A 14,832-nucleotide genomic window follows, 5' to 3' on the forward strand; every position below is an offset into this window, starting at 1 on the left:
ATAATTTTCCTATTGTAGTGTGAAAGCACCATGGACTCCACCTAAAAGAATGTGCATGGCTGTGTTTCCGTAAACGTTCATTTACAAAAACAGTGGGCCGAATTTGGCCCCGACTCAAATTATTAAAGTACGTTTTGTCACGGTATGTAATAAATCTGTCATGTTGTTATTAGTTGCCAGAGTCAATTCTGACTCATGGTGACCCCAGGTGTTAGAGAGTAAAACTGCTGCATAGGGTGTTTCTTGGCTGTGGTCTTAATGAAAGCAGATCACCAGACCTTTACTTCTGCGATACCCCAGGTGGGTTTGAACCTTTAGGTTAGCAGTTGAGTGCAAGCCATTTGTGCCACCCAGAGACCTAAATCTTACCTGCATACCTTTTTATGTATGGATGAGCATAAGGAGTTTTTAGAAGTGATGAATAGGAAATGTTAGGATGATTACATCTACATTAAAAATATTTAACAATTACATATGAGTTTGTTCTATAAAATCATTTTCTGTAGCTTTGGTCCTTTACAGAATAGGCTTTTTCATTTAAAAAAAAAAAAAAGTTTGTGTAGAGCTAATTACTTGAGTCGGTAATACATTCATGTGATTCAAAATGTAAAAGGTACTGAAAGAATACGAAGCATGTCCCTAGGCATCAGGTTTGCCTCTCTGGATCAGTCACTCTGTCCAGTTTTTTACACATACATCCTTCCTGGGAAATTATTTTGGCAGCTAACCAAAAGGTCGGCAGTTCAGATGTGCAGCTGCTCCTTGGAAGCCTTATGGGGCAGTTGTACTCTGCCCTGTAGGGTCACCGTGAATCAGAATCAACTCAACAGCAACAGGTTTTACAAGCAGCATGTACACAGATCTCTCCCCTGTGTTAAACCAAATGGTAACATATGTTACATACTGTTTTGACTTTGCTTTTTTGTTTTAACTTGACAGAGATTATTCCATTTCAGTTCATTAATACCTTCATCATTCTTTTATGCTGGTGCATAGCATTCCATATTAGGTCCATTCCATAATAATTTACACATTTCCCTATAGATGGGCATATATATATATACACACACATATTCAAATCTTTCGCTATATAAATGTTTCAGTGAATAATCTTGTGTACCTGTCATTTTGCATGTGTGACTATCTCTGTTGGATAATTTCCTAGAATGAGAATTGATGCATCAAAAAGAATGTTCATTTTTTAATAGATGTTATGAAATTGCCAGAAATCGTACCAATTTATACCCTAAATTGTGCATGTCCGTTTCCCTACAGTCTTTCCAAAACAGTGTGTTGCCCAACTTTTTGATCTTTACCAACCTCATAGGTGAACCGTGTCTTAGTTTAATTTTACTTTGTATGACTCTTACAGCTGAGGTTTAGCATCTTTTCAAATATGTAAAAGACTTTTAAATTCCCCTTTATGTAGCCTGTTTTTAACCTTTGTATTTGGTTAAATAGTCTTTAAGAATGGTGATTATTCACGTTTTTAACTTATGCCCACGAGGTAAAATAGTGTTGTATTTATTTTGTATTTTAGCATCAGTCCTTTCCGTATAACAAAAATGGGTTCAAAGCTGGCATGAAACTTGAAGGCGTGGACCCTGATCATCAGTCCATGTACTGTGTCCTCACCGTGTCTGAGGTAAGCTTTGCTTCACCTTTTTTTTTTTTCTTTTTTAAGTAGAAGGGTTAGTATGGGGTTGTAATAATTAGAAAATGTGCCATTTGCTCACTTCATGCCAGGCATGATGGTTAGTATTTTCTACACTGTATCTCATCTAATCATCACAAGAATCCTATGCAAGCCATGGTTTTTAATCCTGTTTTAGAGATGAGGGAACGGAGACTCAGAGAGGTGAAGTGATGTACACAAGCCCACACAGCTTCGCAAGTAGAACCAGAATTTGAACTCAGGCCCAACTGACTCCATAGGTTTAGCAAGACCGTGTTCCTTAATGTTACATAGAATTTAAACGTATTACTACTTTTTTAGTATTTGAAGGTGTCATTGTGAAATGTTTCAAGAAAAGATACAAAAGTCAGTCTAATACATTAATAAAGAGCATTTCTTAGAATATTTTTCCTCCTGTGGTAGTCTCCTAAACCTGAGAAATGTTTTTTTTTTTCCCCCTTTTTTTTTCTCCCTTACTCCTTCCTACCTCCCTCCCTTTATTCTGGGGAAGAAACTAGAGAATTTTGAAATTCTGAAGAAACCATTGAGGAGTAGAGTGTTAGAAGGTTCAGACAGCAGATAATTGATAAAGAGAAGATGGAATCCAGAGTATATAAGGAGACACAAGCCTTAGCCAGAGAAAGGAGTCTATTTTATTAGGTGGAATGAGGGAAGGGATGGGTGCAGGCAAGTTTGTCCGTGTGGAGGCAAACATTTGAGGGAACTTCTTTAACATAGAAGATAAATATTGGCCGAGAGTGAGAATGGAAATAGTAGGTTTAGAAGCTGAAGAAGGGAGAGGATTTGAAAAGGCTGTGAAGAACAGGGCATTGTCTTAGTTATCCAGTTTTACTGTAACAGAAGTATCACAAGTGGGTGCCTGTAACAAACAAATTTATTTTTTCACTAGAAGTCTGAATTTAGGGTGCTGGCTCTAGGAGAAGTCATTCTCTCTAGGCTCTGGAGGAACATCCGGTCTCTTCTGAGCTTCTGCTCCTGGGAGATCTTCATTGGCTTGACATCTCTCTTTTCTAATCTCTGCTTCCTTAAACTCCTTCTCTTATATTTTATAAGAGATTGACTCAAGACACACCCTACACTAATCCTGTCTCGCTAACATAACATGCCAAATGACATCATAACTGCAAGCATACAGGTCAGGATTTACAACACATATTTTATATTTTGGGGGATACAGCTCAATCCATAACATTCCACCCTTTGGCCCTCAAAAGGTTATGTCCTTGCCATATGCAAAATACATTTACCCTATCACATCACCCAAAAATCTTAAATCAACTCCAAGTACAAAATCTCATCTTCTGAATCATCAAAGTCAAATATGAGTGAGGCTTTAGACGAATTCCATCCTTGGGCAAAATTCTTCCTCATCTGTGAACCTGTGAAATCTAGACTACTAGACTATCTGTTTCCAAAGTATAATGGTGGAGCAAGAACAAGGTAGACATTTCCATTACAAATCGGAGAAACTGGAGGGAAAGAAGGGATGACAGGCACTAAGCTAGTCCAAAACCCAGCAGAACAAATTATGTTAGCTCTCAAAGCTTGAAAATAATCCACTCTTCTCTGAGACCATCTGGGCAAGGGCCCTGCCCTCCAGACTCTGGGTATTGGCTAAGCCCTCTGGATTTTGAGTGGAGGCCCCTCGTCCCTGGGCTTCAGCTTTGCCTCCCAGGCCCTCTGGAATAGCAGCTTTACTTGCTCGGCTTTAGGTCATCTGAGTGGTGACCCCACATCCTGGGCCCTGACAAGCCCCATTCTTCTACCCCTTAGCTTTGGGTGGTGGCCTTATCTCCCTGGCACATCTTAACAGTAGCCCCACCGTCTATAACCAAGTTGGTGAAGATACGACTCTTTGAAATCTAGGAGGCTGTGGCACCACCCTTTGAAGTCCTGGAAACTGTGGCTCCACGCATTGGAACGGAGAATGCCTTGCTTCCCATACTCTTTCCAGCAGTTCTGGAGGACAACATATGTAGCTCCTTTGGCTTGTTTCCTGCTTGTAGATTTCCAGGAGGCAGACGGCGTTCTTCCCTTTCGTTCTTTCTCCGTCCCCTTCAGTCTAAGCTGATGGGTTTTATAGTTGATTAGATCCATCAGTCACAGGCTTAATCTCTTTTAACAAAAGATTGTGTAGTGTAACCACATCCTTGGTGAACATTCTAGTACATGTGTACTTAGTTTGTATAACAGAATTTTACGAATCTTTAAGTTCTGTTTTCATTTTGGACAGTTCATTTTTAGGTCTCTTTCTTTCATCTCACATTTTACTATAAGTGGCAAGGAGAAACCATGCGGCCCCTTTAAGACCTGGCTTAGAAATCTCATCAGCCAGGTATCCAGGTTCATCACTTAAAAATTCTACCTTCCAACAGATATTTGAACATAATTCAGACAAGTTCTTTGCCACTGCATAAAGAGCATTGCACTTTCTCCATTATCCAGTCATGTTCATCATTTTCTTTTAAAACCTCTCCAGAAGCACACTTAATGTCCACGTTTCTAACAGCATTCTGTTGCTGGTGCCATATGTATTCTCTAAGACAATAGAGACTTTTCTCTATAGCTCTCCCCACATCCTTCTGAGTCCTCACCAGAATGGCCTTTGACGTCCATAATTCTACAAATAGCCTCTTCAAGGCAATCTAGTCTTTACTATTAGGCACCTTAAAACTCTTTCAGCCTCTACCCATTACCCAGTTCCAAAACCACATCTACATTTTAGGTGTCTGTTAGAGGAGCGTCCCACAATTCTGGCACCAAATGTCTCAGACTGGGTTCTCTAGATGATCAAAATTAGTGAAGCGTATATATAGAGAGAGACATATAAATGCAAACACACACACACGTGTACAAATTTCTTTCAAGGAAATGGCTTGCCAGTTGTGGAGACTGGCAAGTCCCAATATCATAGGTCAGATGTCAGGCTAGAGTCTTCTTATAACTCACATGGTTGCAGGGGTTGACATACCCGAAATCAATAGGTCACATGGCAGTCTGCTGGCTCATGGGGCTCCAGGAGCTGGCGAATCTCAAAATCTAGAGATCAGACAGCAGGGTCCAGGCTCACATCCCCAAAACTGGAGACCATAGAATGACAAGTGGAATGCAGGACTGAGACCAGGAGAGCTTTGAAACATCCATATGTATTGGATGAAGACTACACACCCGCAAGGAAACTCCCCTTGCAACTGATTGGCTGCTCATGTCAGATCACAAAATGGAGGATAATTATGTAATATCTACCGAACCACTGAGAATAATGGCCTAGCCAAGTTGACACATAACCTTAACCATCACAGCCCATTCCTTGTCAACTTGTCACCTGTACACATCTGCCTTAAACCATACGTAATCTCTGAATAAAACAACTATAAAGTCATACCTGCACCTAACCTGGTACAAATAACGTGTACAACCGAAAATAGACGACCCTGTTTACAGCTTATATTTTATAATAAGTAATGGGATAAGGAAGAGAAGAGAACAAAGATATTTGCTATGTGTATATATCTGTGTATCTATATAACACACACATATACACACAGATATAACAAAATAAGGAAGAAATATTAAAAACAGTTAATAGTCCTTGTTTCTGCAACTGTTCACATGATTGTAGCTGGTATTAGAACTACCTTCGTCCACCATGCATTCTGTAGTCCCTTTGCCTTCAGCAAGCACCTCAGCTGGCCATGGTTCTTTGCCTGGTAAGGTGACCTAAACCTTCATGCCTGAAGGTTCTGGACCATTAGTAGTCATGTTGGAATTAGGTTGCTGTAGTTTTCCATTGACTTTTATCACAGGGCATGATAGTACTAAGAGACGTCCTAAGGGATCGCCTGTATTCCAGACATACTCTTCTTTACCTCCACATGTAATAGCAGTGTAATTTCCCCTTGGTAATTAGGATCAGTCACACTAGTAGGTATGGTAACTCACTTCTTTACCTGTTGCTTGAGGGGCATGAAGAACCCAAAGTGGCTGGGTGTCATTCTTAAATTCCAGTTCAGCAGAATCAGTGTTGTGTTTTCTGGTGGGAGCATTCCTCCCTTTGGAACAAAGACCTCTAGACCACAAGAGCATAGGATCATGGGGACAGAAAGCAAAAATTTTTGTGAGTGGGTCACTAAGGGTAATAAGTGAGTGGTGTCACTCCCATTTCCACCCTTTGATTCCTGAACTTGTGAATCCTGGCTAGGGGAGAAACAGTTACCTCATTGGATGCTGGTTTAGAGCACATATACCCTCCCTGGAGAACATTATCCCAACCCTGCAAGGTATTGCCACCTAACTGGCTCCATAATTGTGTTTTTAGAAGGCCATTCTGTCAAGCCAGCTACTTCAGGATGGTGGGCAACATGGTAAGATCAGTGAATTTCATGAGTATGGGCCCCACTGACACACTTCATTTGCTGTGAAGTGAGTTCCTTGATCCAAGGCAATGTCTGTACCATAACAGTGAATAAAGCATTCTGTAAGTACACAGATGTTAGTGTTGGCAGATGCATTGTGTACATGCAAGCCAAGTCTGTATCCAGATTAAGTGTCTGTCCCAGTAGGACAAAATGCTGCCCTTCCATGATGGAAGTGGTCCAGTGTAACCAACCTGTCACCAGGCTTCTGGCTGATAGCCCTTAGGAGTGGTGCCATTTTGGGAACTCAGTGTTGGTCTCTGCTGCTGGCAGATTGAGCACTCAGTAGTGGCTGTAGCCAAGTCAGCCTTGGTGACTTGTTCATGACTTTGTTCATGAACCCATTGGGCAATGACAGAAGTGGCTGGGGAAAGAGGCTTTCTGGTATCCATAGAACACATCACCCTATCCAGTTGATGATTAAAACCTCCTAACCCTTTGGTGAGCATTCACGTGAGACACAAATATCTTCACTTCTTTGGCCCATTGAGAGAGGTCTGTCCACGAGCCTCTTCCGCATAACTTCCTTGTCACCGATTTTCCAATCACGTTCCTTCTAATTACCTGGCCATCTAGCCAAACCATTGACCACAGCCCATGAGTCAGTATACAGTCGCACATCTGGCCATCTCTCCTAAGCAAAATGACAACCAGGTGCATTGCTTGAAATTCTGCCCACCAGCAGAATTTTCCTTCACCATTGTCATTCAGGGAGGTCCCAGAAAGTGCTGCAGCTGTCCACTTCCGAGTGGTACCTGCATATCACACAGAATAATCTGTAAACCAGGCAGGAGTTTTCTCTTCTTCAGTTAACTGATCTTAGGGCTCATCCCCATGAGGCCGTAAGTGCAGACTGGGAGAAAGAAGGTAATGTAACTGGAGTGTGGACCGTGGGAATTTTGACCACTTTCTCATGTAACTCACTGGAGCTTTCACGTCCTGCTTGAGCCTGATCTTGTATGTACCACTCCCATTTAACTGTGGAGTGCTACTGTGCATGTCAGATAACATCCAGTTCGGATGGGCGTCTCAGGCCACTGCTGACTTGGTGGCCCATAGTTAAGCATTCAAAGTTTACTATGGGCCAGTAACAAGCCAAAAAGCTGTTTCTCAAAAGACTAGTTACCTGCAGAGGATGGCAGAGCTTTACTACAAAATCCTAAGGGCCTGTGTTTGATTCACCAGTTGGGGCCTGCTAAAGACTTCCAAACAGCATCTTTGTCTGCCACTGACATTTCAAGAATGATTAGCATCTTGCATGGCGGCCCGAACCTGTTGCAGAGCTCCTTTCGTTCTAGGTCCTACTCAAAACTAGCAGCTTTTCTAGTCACTTGATAAGTGGGCTGGAGTACCACACCCAAGTGAGGGATATGTTGCCTCCTGTTACAGATTGAATTGTGTCCCCCCAAAATATGTCAACTTGGCTAGACCATGATTCCTAGTATTGTATGGTTGTCCTCCATTTTGTGATATGATGTGATTATCCTATGTGTTGTAAATCCTGACGTTTGTGATGTTAATGAGGCAGGATTAGAGGCAGTTATGTTAATGAGACAGGAAGCAAACCTACAGGATTAAATTTTATCTTGAGTCAGTTACTATTGAGATATAAAAGAGAAGATCGAGCAAAGAGAATAGGGACCTCCTACCACAAGAGAGAAGAGCCAGGAATGAATGCATCCTTTGGGCCCAGGGTCCCTGCACTGAGAAGCTCCTAGACAAGGGGAAGATTGATGACAAGGCACTTCATCCAAAGCGGACGGAGAGAGAAAGCATCCTCTGGGACCTGGTGCCCTGAGTTCAGACTCCTTGCCTCCTGGACTATGAGAGAATTAAATTCCCATTTGTTAAAGCCATCCATTTTTGGCATTTCTGTTATAGTGGCACTAGATAACTAAGACACCTCAAAATCTAAAGAGGTACACCAGGCATTGTTCTTCCTTTTTAGTTGCAGAAGGGGCCAGATCTAACAATTTATCCTTCACTTTAGAAGGAATATCTCGACATGCCCCACTCCACTGGACCTCTAGAAATTTCACTAAGGTGGAAGGCACCTGAATTTTTGCTGGATTAATTTCCCACTCTCTAACATGCAGGTGTCTTACCAATAAGTCTAGAATCATTGATACTTCTTCCTTACTGGGTCCAGTCATCATAATGTCATCAATGCAATGGACCAGTGTGACGTTTTTTGGAAGGGAATGGTGATCAAGATCCCTGCGGACTAAATTATGACATAGGGCTGAGGTGAAACAGTGAAGGTGTATTGCTGGCCTTGCAAGCTGAAGGCAAACTGCTTTTGGTGTTCTTTTGAAACCAGAATTGAAAAAAAGGCATTGGCCAGATCAATAGCTGCACACCAGGTACCAGGAGATGTATTAATTTGCTCAAGCAGTGAAACCACATCTGGATCAGCAGCTGCAATTGGAGTCACCACCTGGTTAAGTTTTCCATAATCCACTGTCTTTCTCTAAGATCCATAGGTTTTTTCCACAGGCCAGATAGGCAAGTTAAATGGGGGTGGGGTGGGAATCACCACCCCTGCATCCTTCAAGTCCTTAACAGTGACACTAATCTCTGCAGTCCCTCCAGGAATACGGTATTGCTTTTGGTTTATTATTTTACTAGATAGGGGCAGTTCTGATAGCTTTCACTTGGCTTTTCCTAACATAATATAGCCCTTCCTCCATTTGTCTGGAATCCAGTGTGGGAGTTCTGCCAGTTGCTGAGTATATTTACTCCAATTATGCATTCCTGAACTGGGGAAATCATTACTGAACCTACTGTAAGATGGACATAAGCTAAGACTTCATTAATAACCTGTCCTCCATTCACCCCCATCTCTAATTGTTCAGCTACAGTGACATTTTGCATCTCCTGGAATTAATGTCAGTACAGAACCATTGTCCAGTAATCCCTGAGATTCTAATTATCCCCTTTTCCCCAGTGACCAGTCATTCTCTTAAAAGGCTGTAGATCCATTTTGGAAAGGCTGAGAATAAGATTAACAGTATAAATTCTTGATAATGTATTGGGTCCTTCCTCAGGGGGACCTGGCCTCCTCTTCATTCACGGGTTTTTGGGTCTGTAAATTGGCTCAAGTCTGGGAATTGTTTGAGGGACTGTGACTGTATTCTGGTAATTCAAGTTAGACTGTCATTCACTTGGCCTAGAATCCTTCTGCTTATACAGATCAAGTAAATGTTTAGTAAGTTTCCTATTTATTCCACTCCTGTGGACACCATGACTAAGTAGCCAATGCTGTATTTCCATGTGAGTCAGTCTGTTCTGATTACTGCTTTGACTCTTATGTCCATTGAGGTAACCACCCTACCTTGTCTTCTGTTAAGTGTTGCCACTTGGCCCCTGCCACCACGGAGTAAAATCAACCCCATCGTAGTTAGGTATCTCAGTTCAGTTAGGGCAGTTCCCACTCTCAAATCTGACTTACATAAAATAGCAATCACAGCAGTCTTCAAGGATGCTGGGGCTTCCTTCACAAATTTGTTCCTCACCATTATGGTAAAATGTGTGTCGTCTCTATACTCCATGAATGGGTCTCTGGGTCCAACCTCATAAATCCACTCTAACATGCCAGTTTCCCTAAGCTTTTGGATACCTTCTTCTACAGGATACCAAGGCAAGTCTGGCATTTTACCTTGATTTAGTGTAGGCCACCACTTAATCCATGCTTCACTGGATGAACCAAATAAACTATTAAATCCTTTTCTAACCTCTTGAGCTAAAACATTGAATGAAGAATCTGTAATTAGTGGGCCCATATCAATAAACTCAGACTGGTCCAACTTTATGTTCCTTGCAGCATTATCCCACACCTTTAATATCTGTTCCTACACATATTCCCCAGATTTCTGTTTGTATAAAAAAAATCAACGAGTGCTTTTGGAGTGTAGGTACCTCTTCCTGGATCACACTTTTTACTTTACCTCTTGGGACTCACTGGGACTTTAATCTACTTATAGGTCTAGAACCAAAAACTGATGGTGGGATTGGGTCCTGGGGACATCGGCAATATCTTATAAGGCATCTGCCTCAGGTGCTGCCTCAGGCAGTGTATCACAGACTCTTCAGGCACAGCTGGGTTAATCTCATCAGATGGGTGTAGAAGGGACCATGGTTTTACTGGGGAGGGTGGCTTAGCAGACGAAGATGGAGTAATCTCTTCAGATGGGAGTTAGATGGATGGTTCTGTTGGCAGGAGTTACTCAACAGAACTTAGGAGCTCAGTGTCCCCAGCTTCTTGATTATCTGCCCATATGTCCCCATCCCAAGTTTCAGGATTCCAATTCAATTGGTGTTGTAATGTACCACTCTTACCATAAGACTCTGAGTCTGGTTTTCAGCAATATGAGCTCTGTTACTGCAAGAAATAAGACTTTCTTTCAGGACACAAGTGGCAGCTTTCAGGTATTGTATGTGGTGCCTGAGCTGTGACTCTGAAGCTTTGAGCTTGTCCCTTTCTTGGGCCACTTTGTCTAGTGAAAGTAGGACCAAGCAGCCAGCTTCTCATTCTGACGGTATTATAGAAAAGTATCAAATATGCAGTCACCCAGAGCCTTGTCTCTCATAAATATTTGATCCATTGGTGGTAATAGTTCATATATTTCTATTGCCACCTCATGCCATGGATTAACAGTGCTCTCTTTACTACTGGAGGCAGAGTCATCAGTACCTTTAAGGCTAGATGGACTGGAGAACCAATTCAGAAAACTCATCTTTATGATTTTCTTCCTCTAGAACCACTCTCAGTACCAAATTATGTCTTAGTTATCTAATGCTGCTATAACAGAAATACTATAAGTGAGTGGCTTTAACAAACAAATTTACTTTCTCACAGTTAGGAGGCTAGAAGTCTGAATTTAGGTTTCCATCTGTAGGGGAAGGCTTTCTTTTGCTGTCGGCTCTGGGAGAAGGTCCTTGTCTCTTTTAAGCTTCTGCTCCTGGGTGATTTTCATGTGGCTTGGCATCTTTCCCCATCTCTGCTTCTTTAAACTTCTCCTTTTATATTTCGTAAGAGATTGATTCAAGACACACCCTACACTAATCCTGTCTCACTGACATAACAAAGACAACCCATTCCCAAATGGACTATAACCACAGGTATAGCGGTCAGGATTTACAACACATATTTTGAGGGAACACAATTGAATCCATAACAGACATGTAGGAGGCATGTAGGAGGATTACCCTGTAGCATGAAGAGCCCAGTACATAGGCACAGCATGTTTTCTTTCTTAGCACCCTTCACTAGACCAGGTATAGGTGCAGCATAGGTGGTTAGTTACGTTGATGGGATTTTGCCAGTGACTTGTTTGAAAAGGACCAGAAAACCTGTTGCTGTCAAGTCAATTCCAACTCATAGTGACCCTGTAGGACAGAGCAGAACAGTCCCATAGAGTTGCCAAGGAGTGGCTGGTGGATTCAAACTGCTGACCTTTTGGTTAGCAGCCGTATCACTTAACCACTGCACAGCCAGGGCTCCTTTGAAAAGGACATCAGGACAAAAATCTAGAAATGTAGTTAAATGTTGAAGAGATTGCTAAAGAAGGATGACTTAAGGTGAGGGGAGCTGAGAAGGAGAAAGGAGAAAGATAAATGTGAGATACTAGAGTTTTCACAGAGGTTGAAGAAGAGGGGTATTGGGAGTCACTGGCTTAGCAAAACTGGAAGAATAGAATGATCTCTTTCTAGGGATGGATGTTTAATATTCATGAGGCAAGCAGCTTCTGATGGGGATAAGATCCATGTGAGTGTGTGTTTGAAATGGAGAGGAGAAGAGGGAGCAAAGAAGTCAGGGCATTGAATGAGTCATCCATGTGGATGATGACATTACTCAGGATGGAAAGAAAGAGGGCAAGCAGGGCTTAAGTGTTTGATGAGTGAGCGAGGATGTCTGGAAGGTTAGCATGTGGAATGTTGAGCAGGAGAGATGGTGCAGCCACATGGCATGACCTCAAGTGGGCCAGGGCCGAGAACAGCCCTTGGAGCAACCCCTCCTCAATCCTCTGGTAGGTGGGTGTGTGAGAATGAGCAGCCTCCACTTGAGGGAAGGCTTGAGAGGTACAAGTCAGGTATGTCTTTGGGCAAGGAAGTCGAAGAAGTAGCAGATTATTTATCAAAGCATAGAGTTCCAGAGATCATAAGGCATAGTAAAGTGTGGTGGATGCAGAGACTGATTCATGGAAGCAGAAGCTCAGAGCAGTGTGACCATGAGGAGACCAAGTGGTCTTATAGGCATTGACCAGAGACACCTGCATAAAAGGCAAGGTAGGATTGGCTAGCCGTAGGGCTGGCAAGAGAAGCAGCCCCAGAGTTCCTGCTTGGAATGAGGTGGACATAGAACATGGGACAGGCACCTCCCCTTCCTGAGAGATTGCACTTCCCAAGGATCCTCCCAACAGAGAGACTCTAGATTTTGAAGTTAGCTTTCTGTTTTGTTTTAATTTTAAAAGTAATTGTAAATTTTATATAAGTATACATCAATACATTGAAATTGAAAGAATCATATGTAAGATAAAGTGTAAAAAGTCTATCATTCCATCTTTGACCCGCTCATCTCACTGCCACTTCTCAAAAGAAATCATTAACAGTTTGACATATATCCTTCCAGACTTTTTTCTTTACCTTTTTTAATGTATATATACATACACATGTAAACATATACATATATATGTGTATATATGCACATGTAAATATGTGTGCATACATTTATAAGTGTGTGTTTATTTGTATAACTGTATGCATATATACGTATGTACACACACACATACATTTATATACACACACGTAAATACACGTACAGACTCAAAAATAATTTTATTCATAAACTGACCTACACTATACAGTTCTGCCGCTTGAATTTTAACAATGTAGAGAACATTCCATGATAGTAGCGATGCAGCTACCCCAGTATTTTTGCATTATTAATGGCTTTGTGCTGTAGTCTCAAGCGTCTTCTCCGGCTTCTGCAATGCAGGTGCTCGCGGAGTGATTAGAGATGTGGTGCGTGCTTCCACTTGAACACATCTGCTGTGCTGGCATTGAGGCTAGTGGGAGGAGAGTCACAGGCTGAGCTTACTCTCTGGGAGATTAGGGGAGACCTTTTCTTTTCTTTCTCCCAACCTAGCTACTGTTGGCCTCTCTCCATGTCTGTACCATCCTTGGCCTGGACAAACAGACTGCCAGGTGCTGAGTTTATAAAAGGACAGAGAGCTGGCATTCAGACAGTGGCCAGCACAGCATCCACTTGGGGGCCTTGCTGGAGCTGTCTGCAGTGTGCTAGTCTGGCTGTTTCTCTGCTGGCTCTCCTTGGTGCCACACAAGCTGATTTGGTAAAGGGAATGGAGAGAGGATATGTCTATGTGGGAAAACTATTCTTTGCCCCGTATCCATGTGCTCCCAGTGTAGCTGGGGTTGTTGCTAGAACACTGTAGCTCAGCTCTTCCCAATATAATGCCTTTGCTTTTAGATTTTACCATTTGGTTGTTTTTGTTGCTGTTAAGGCAGGTGGTTTGGTTAACATAGGTTGTATCATACCTGATATTCGTGTTAATTGTATTTTTATTTGTGTACATGAGTATTCTGGGTTTTTTTGTTTGTTTGTTTATTTTCTTTAATCAGTCAGCCTACTTTACCTATTGCAGGTTTCTGGATACCGGATAAAGCTTCACTTTGATGGGTATTCTGATTGCTATGACTTCTGGGTAAACGCAGATGCTCTGGATATTCACCCAGTTGGGTGGTGTGAGAAAACCGGCCATAAACTTCATCCACCAAAAGGTGCTGTCATTTGTTTGTTTTATATTTTAAATTCAGTTAAAGGCTAATTTTCTTACGTGCTAATTTAGAATTTTTAGGAATTCAGACTGTGTGATACTTTGGATGGACCCAAATTCAAGCCTATTGTTCATGAAGGGAAAAAAAGTAGATAAAAGTGAAAGAAATTTAAAAAGAAGAATCGTACTTAAGAGAATAAACTGCTTGTGTGTTTGCATATAAAACATTTGGATGATATTTTCCTTTGACTACAAATAGCGTTTAGCTGTAGATTTCATTTTTATTTTATGTGTATATCCTTGAAAAAAACTTATTTCAAGAAATTATTCCTTGTAGTTTACACAGTCAACTGATATTTAAGTACATAGAAAATCCTGAGAAATTATACAGCTAACTTGCTTAGTATTTAGGAGTTTGAAAAGGAGACTATAACAGTAAAATTTGCTTAGGTGGGAGTTTAACAATTACTTTTTCTTATAATCTGAGTCTTAATATTACAGTTTGCCAGTGATTGTTCCTGTTTCATGTTTACGTAAAAGTTCAAGAAAACAGATACTGTCCATCTTTTTCAGTCCATCATTTGTGTTTAATTACTGTCTTGTTTCTTCATTTTTAACTGGTATATACAGTATTATTATTTTCTTGAGGTAAAAAATTTAGGTTACTAGTTTGATAGTTTTTGGCCTGCATCAGGAATATTGTTTTTTAATGGACTAGCTATCTTTGAGTGAAAAGTTAAGGGCAGAATGATATTTACAGAGGGCTGAAGGATTAAACAAAAACAATAGGGAAGAAGAGTGTGAAAATAGGAAAGCCATGAGCCTTTCTATAAACTGAACTCATATATGGTGAATTATTGACTGTTCTTTCCATGCAGGCTTCTGGTCTTTAGTGGAAAGCAGCTCACACGTTCACAGATAAAAT

At 41.4% G+C, this 14,832-nt stretch overlaps 1 protein-coding gene across 5 annotated transcripts in view; it reads left to right on the plus strand.

Annotated features, from left to right (window-relative positions):
- Positions 1 to 14,832, plus strand: part of L3MBTL3 (L3MBTL histone methyl-lysine binding protein 3) — a 124,335-nt gene that overhangs the window by 39,160 nt on the left and 70,343 nt on the right. For all 5 annotated transcript variants that reach the window (XM_023557609.2, XM_023557697.2, XM_064290746.1 and 2 more), the window contains 2 exons: positions 1,541 to 1,645; positions 13,776 to 13,911. In XM_023557609.2, the coding sequence (XP_023413377.1) occupies positions 1,541 to 1,645; positions 13,776 to 13,911 (241 nt within the window). The remainder of the gene's footprint in view (positions 1 to 1,540; positions 1,646 to 13,775; positions 13,912 to 14,832) is intronic.

Source organism: Loxodonta africana, chromosome 1, assembly GCF_030014295.1.
Source record: "Loxodonta africana isolate mLoxAfr1 chromosome 1, mLoxAfr1.hap2, whole genome shotgun sequence".
In the NCBI taxonomy this organism is placed as follows: Eukaryota; Metazoa; Chordata; class Mammalia; order Proboscidea; family Elephantidae; genus Loxodonta; species Loxodonta africana.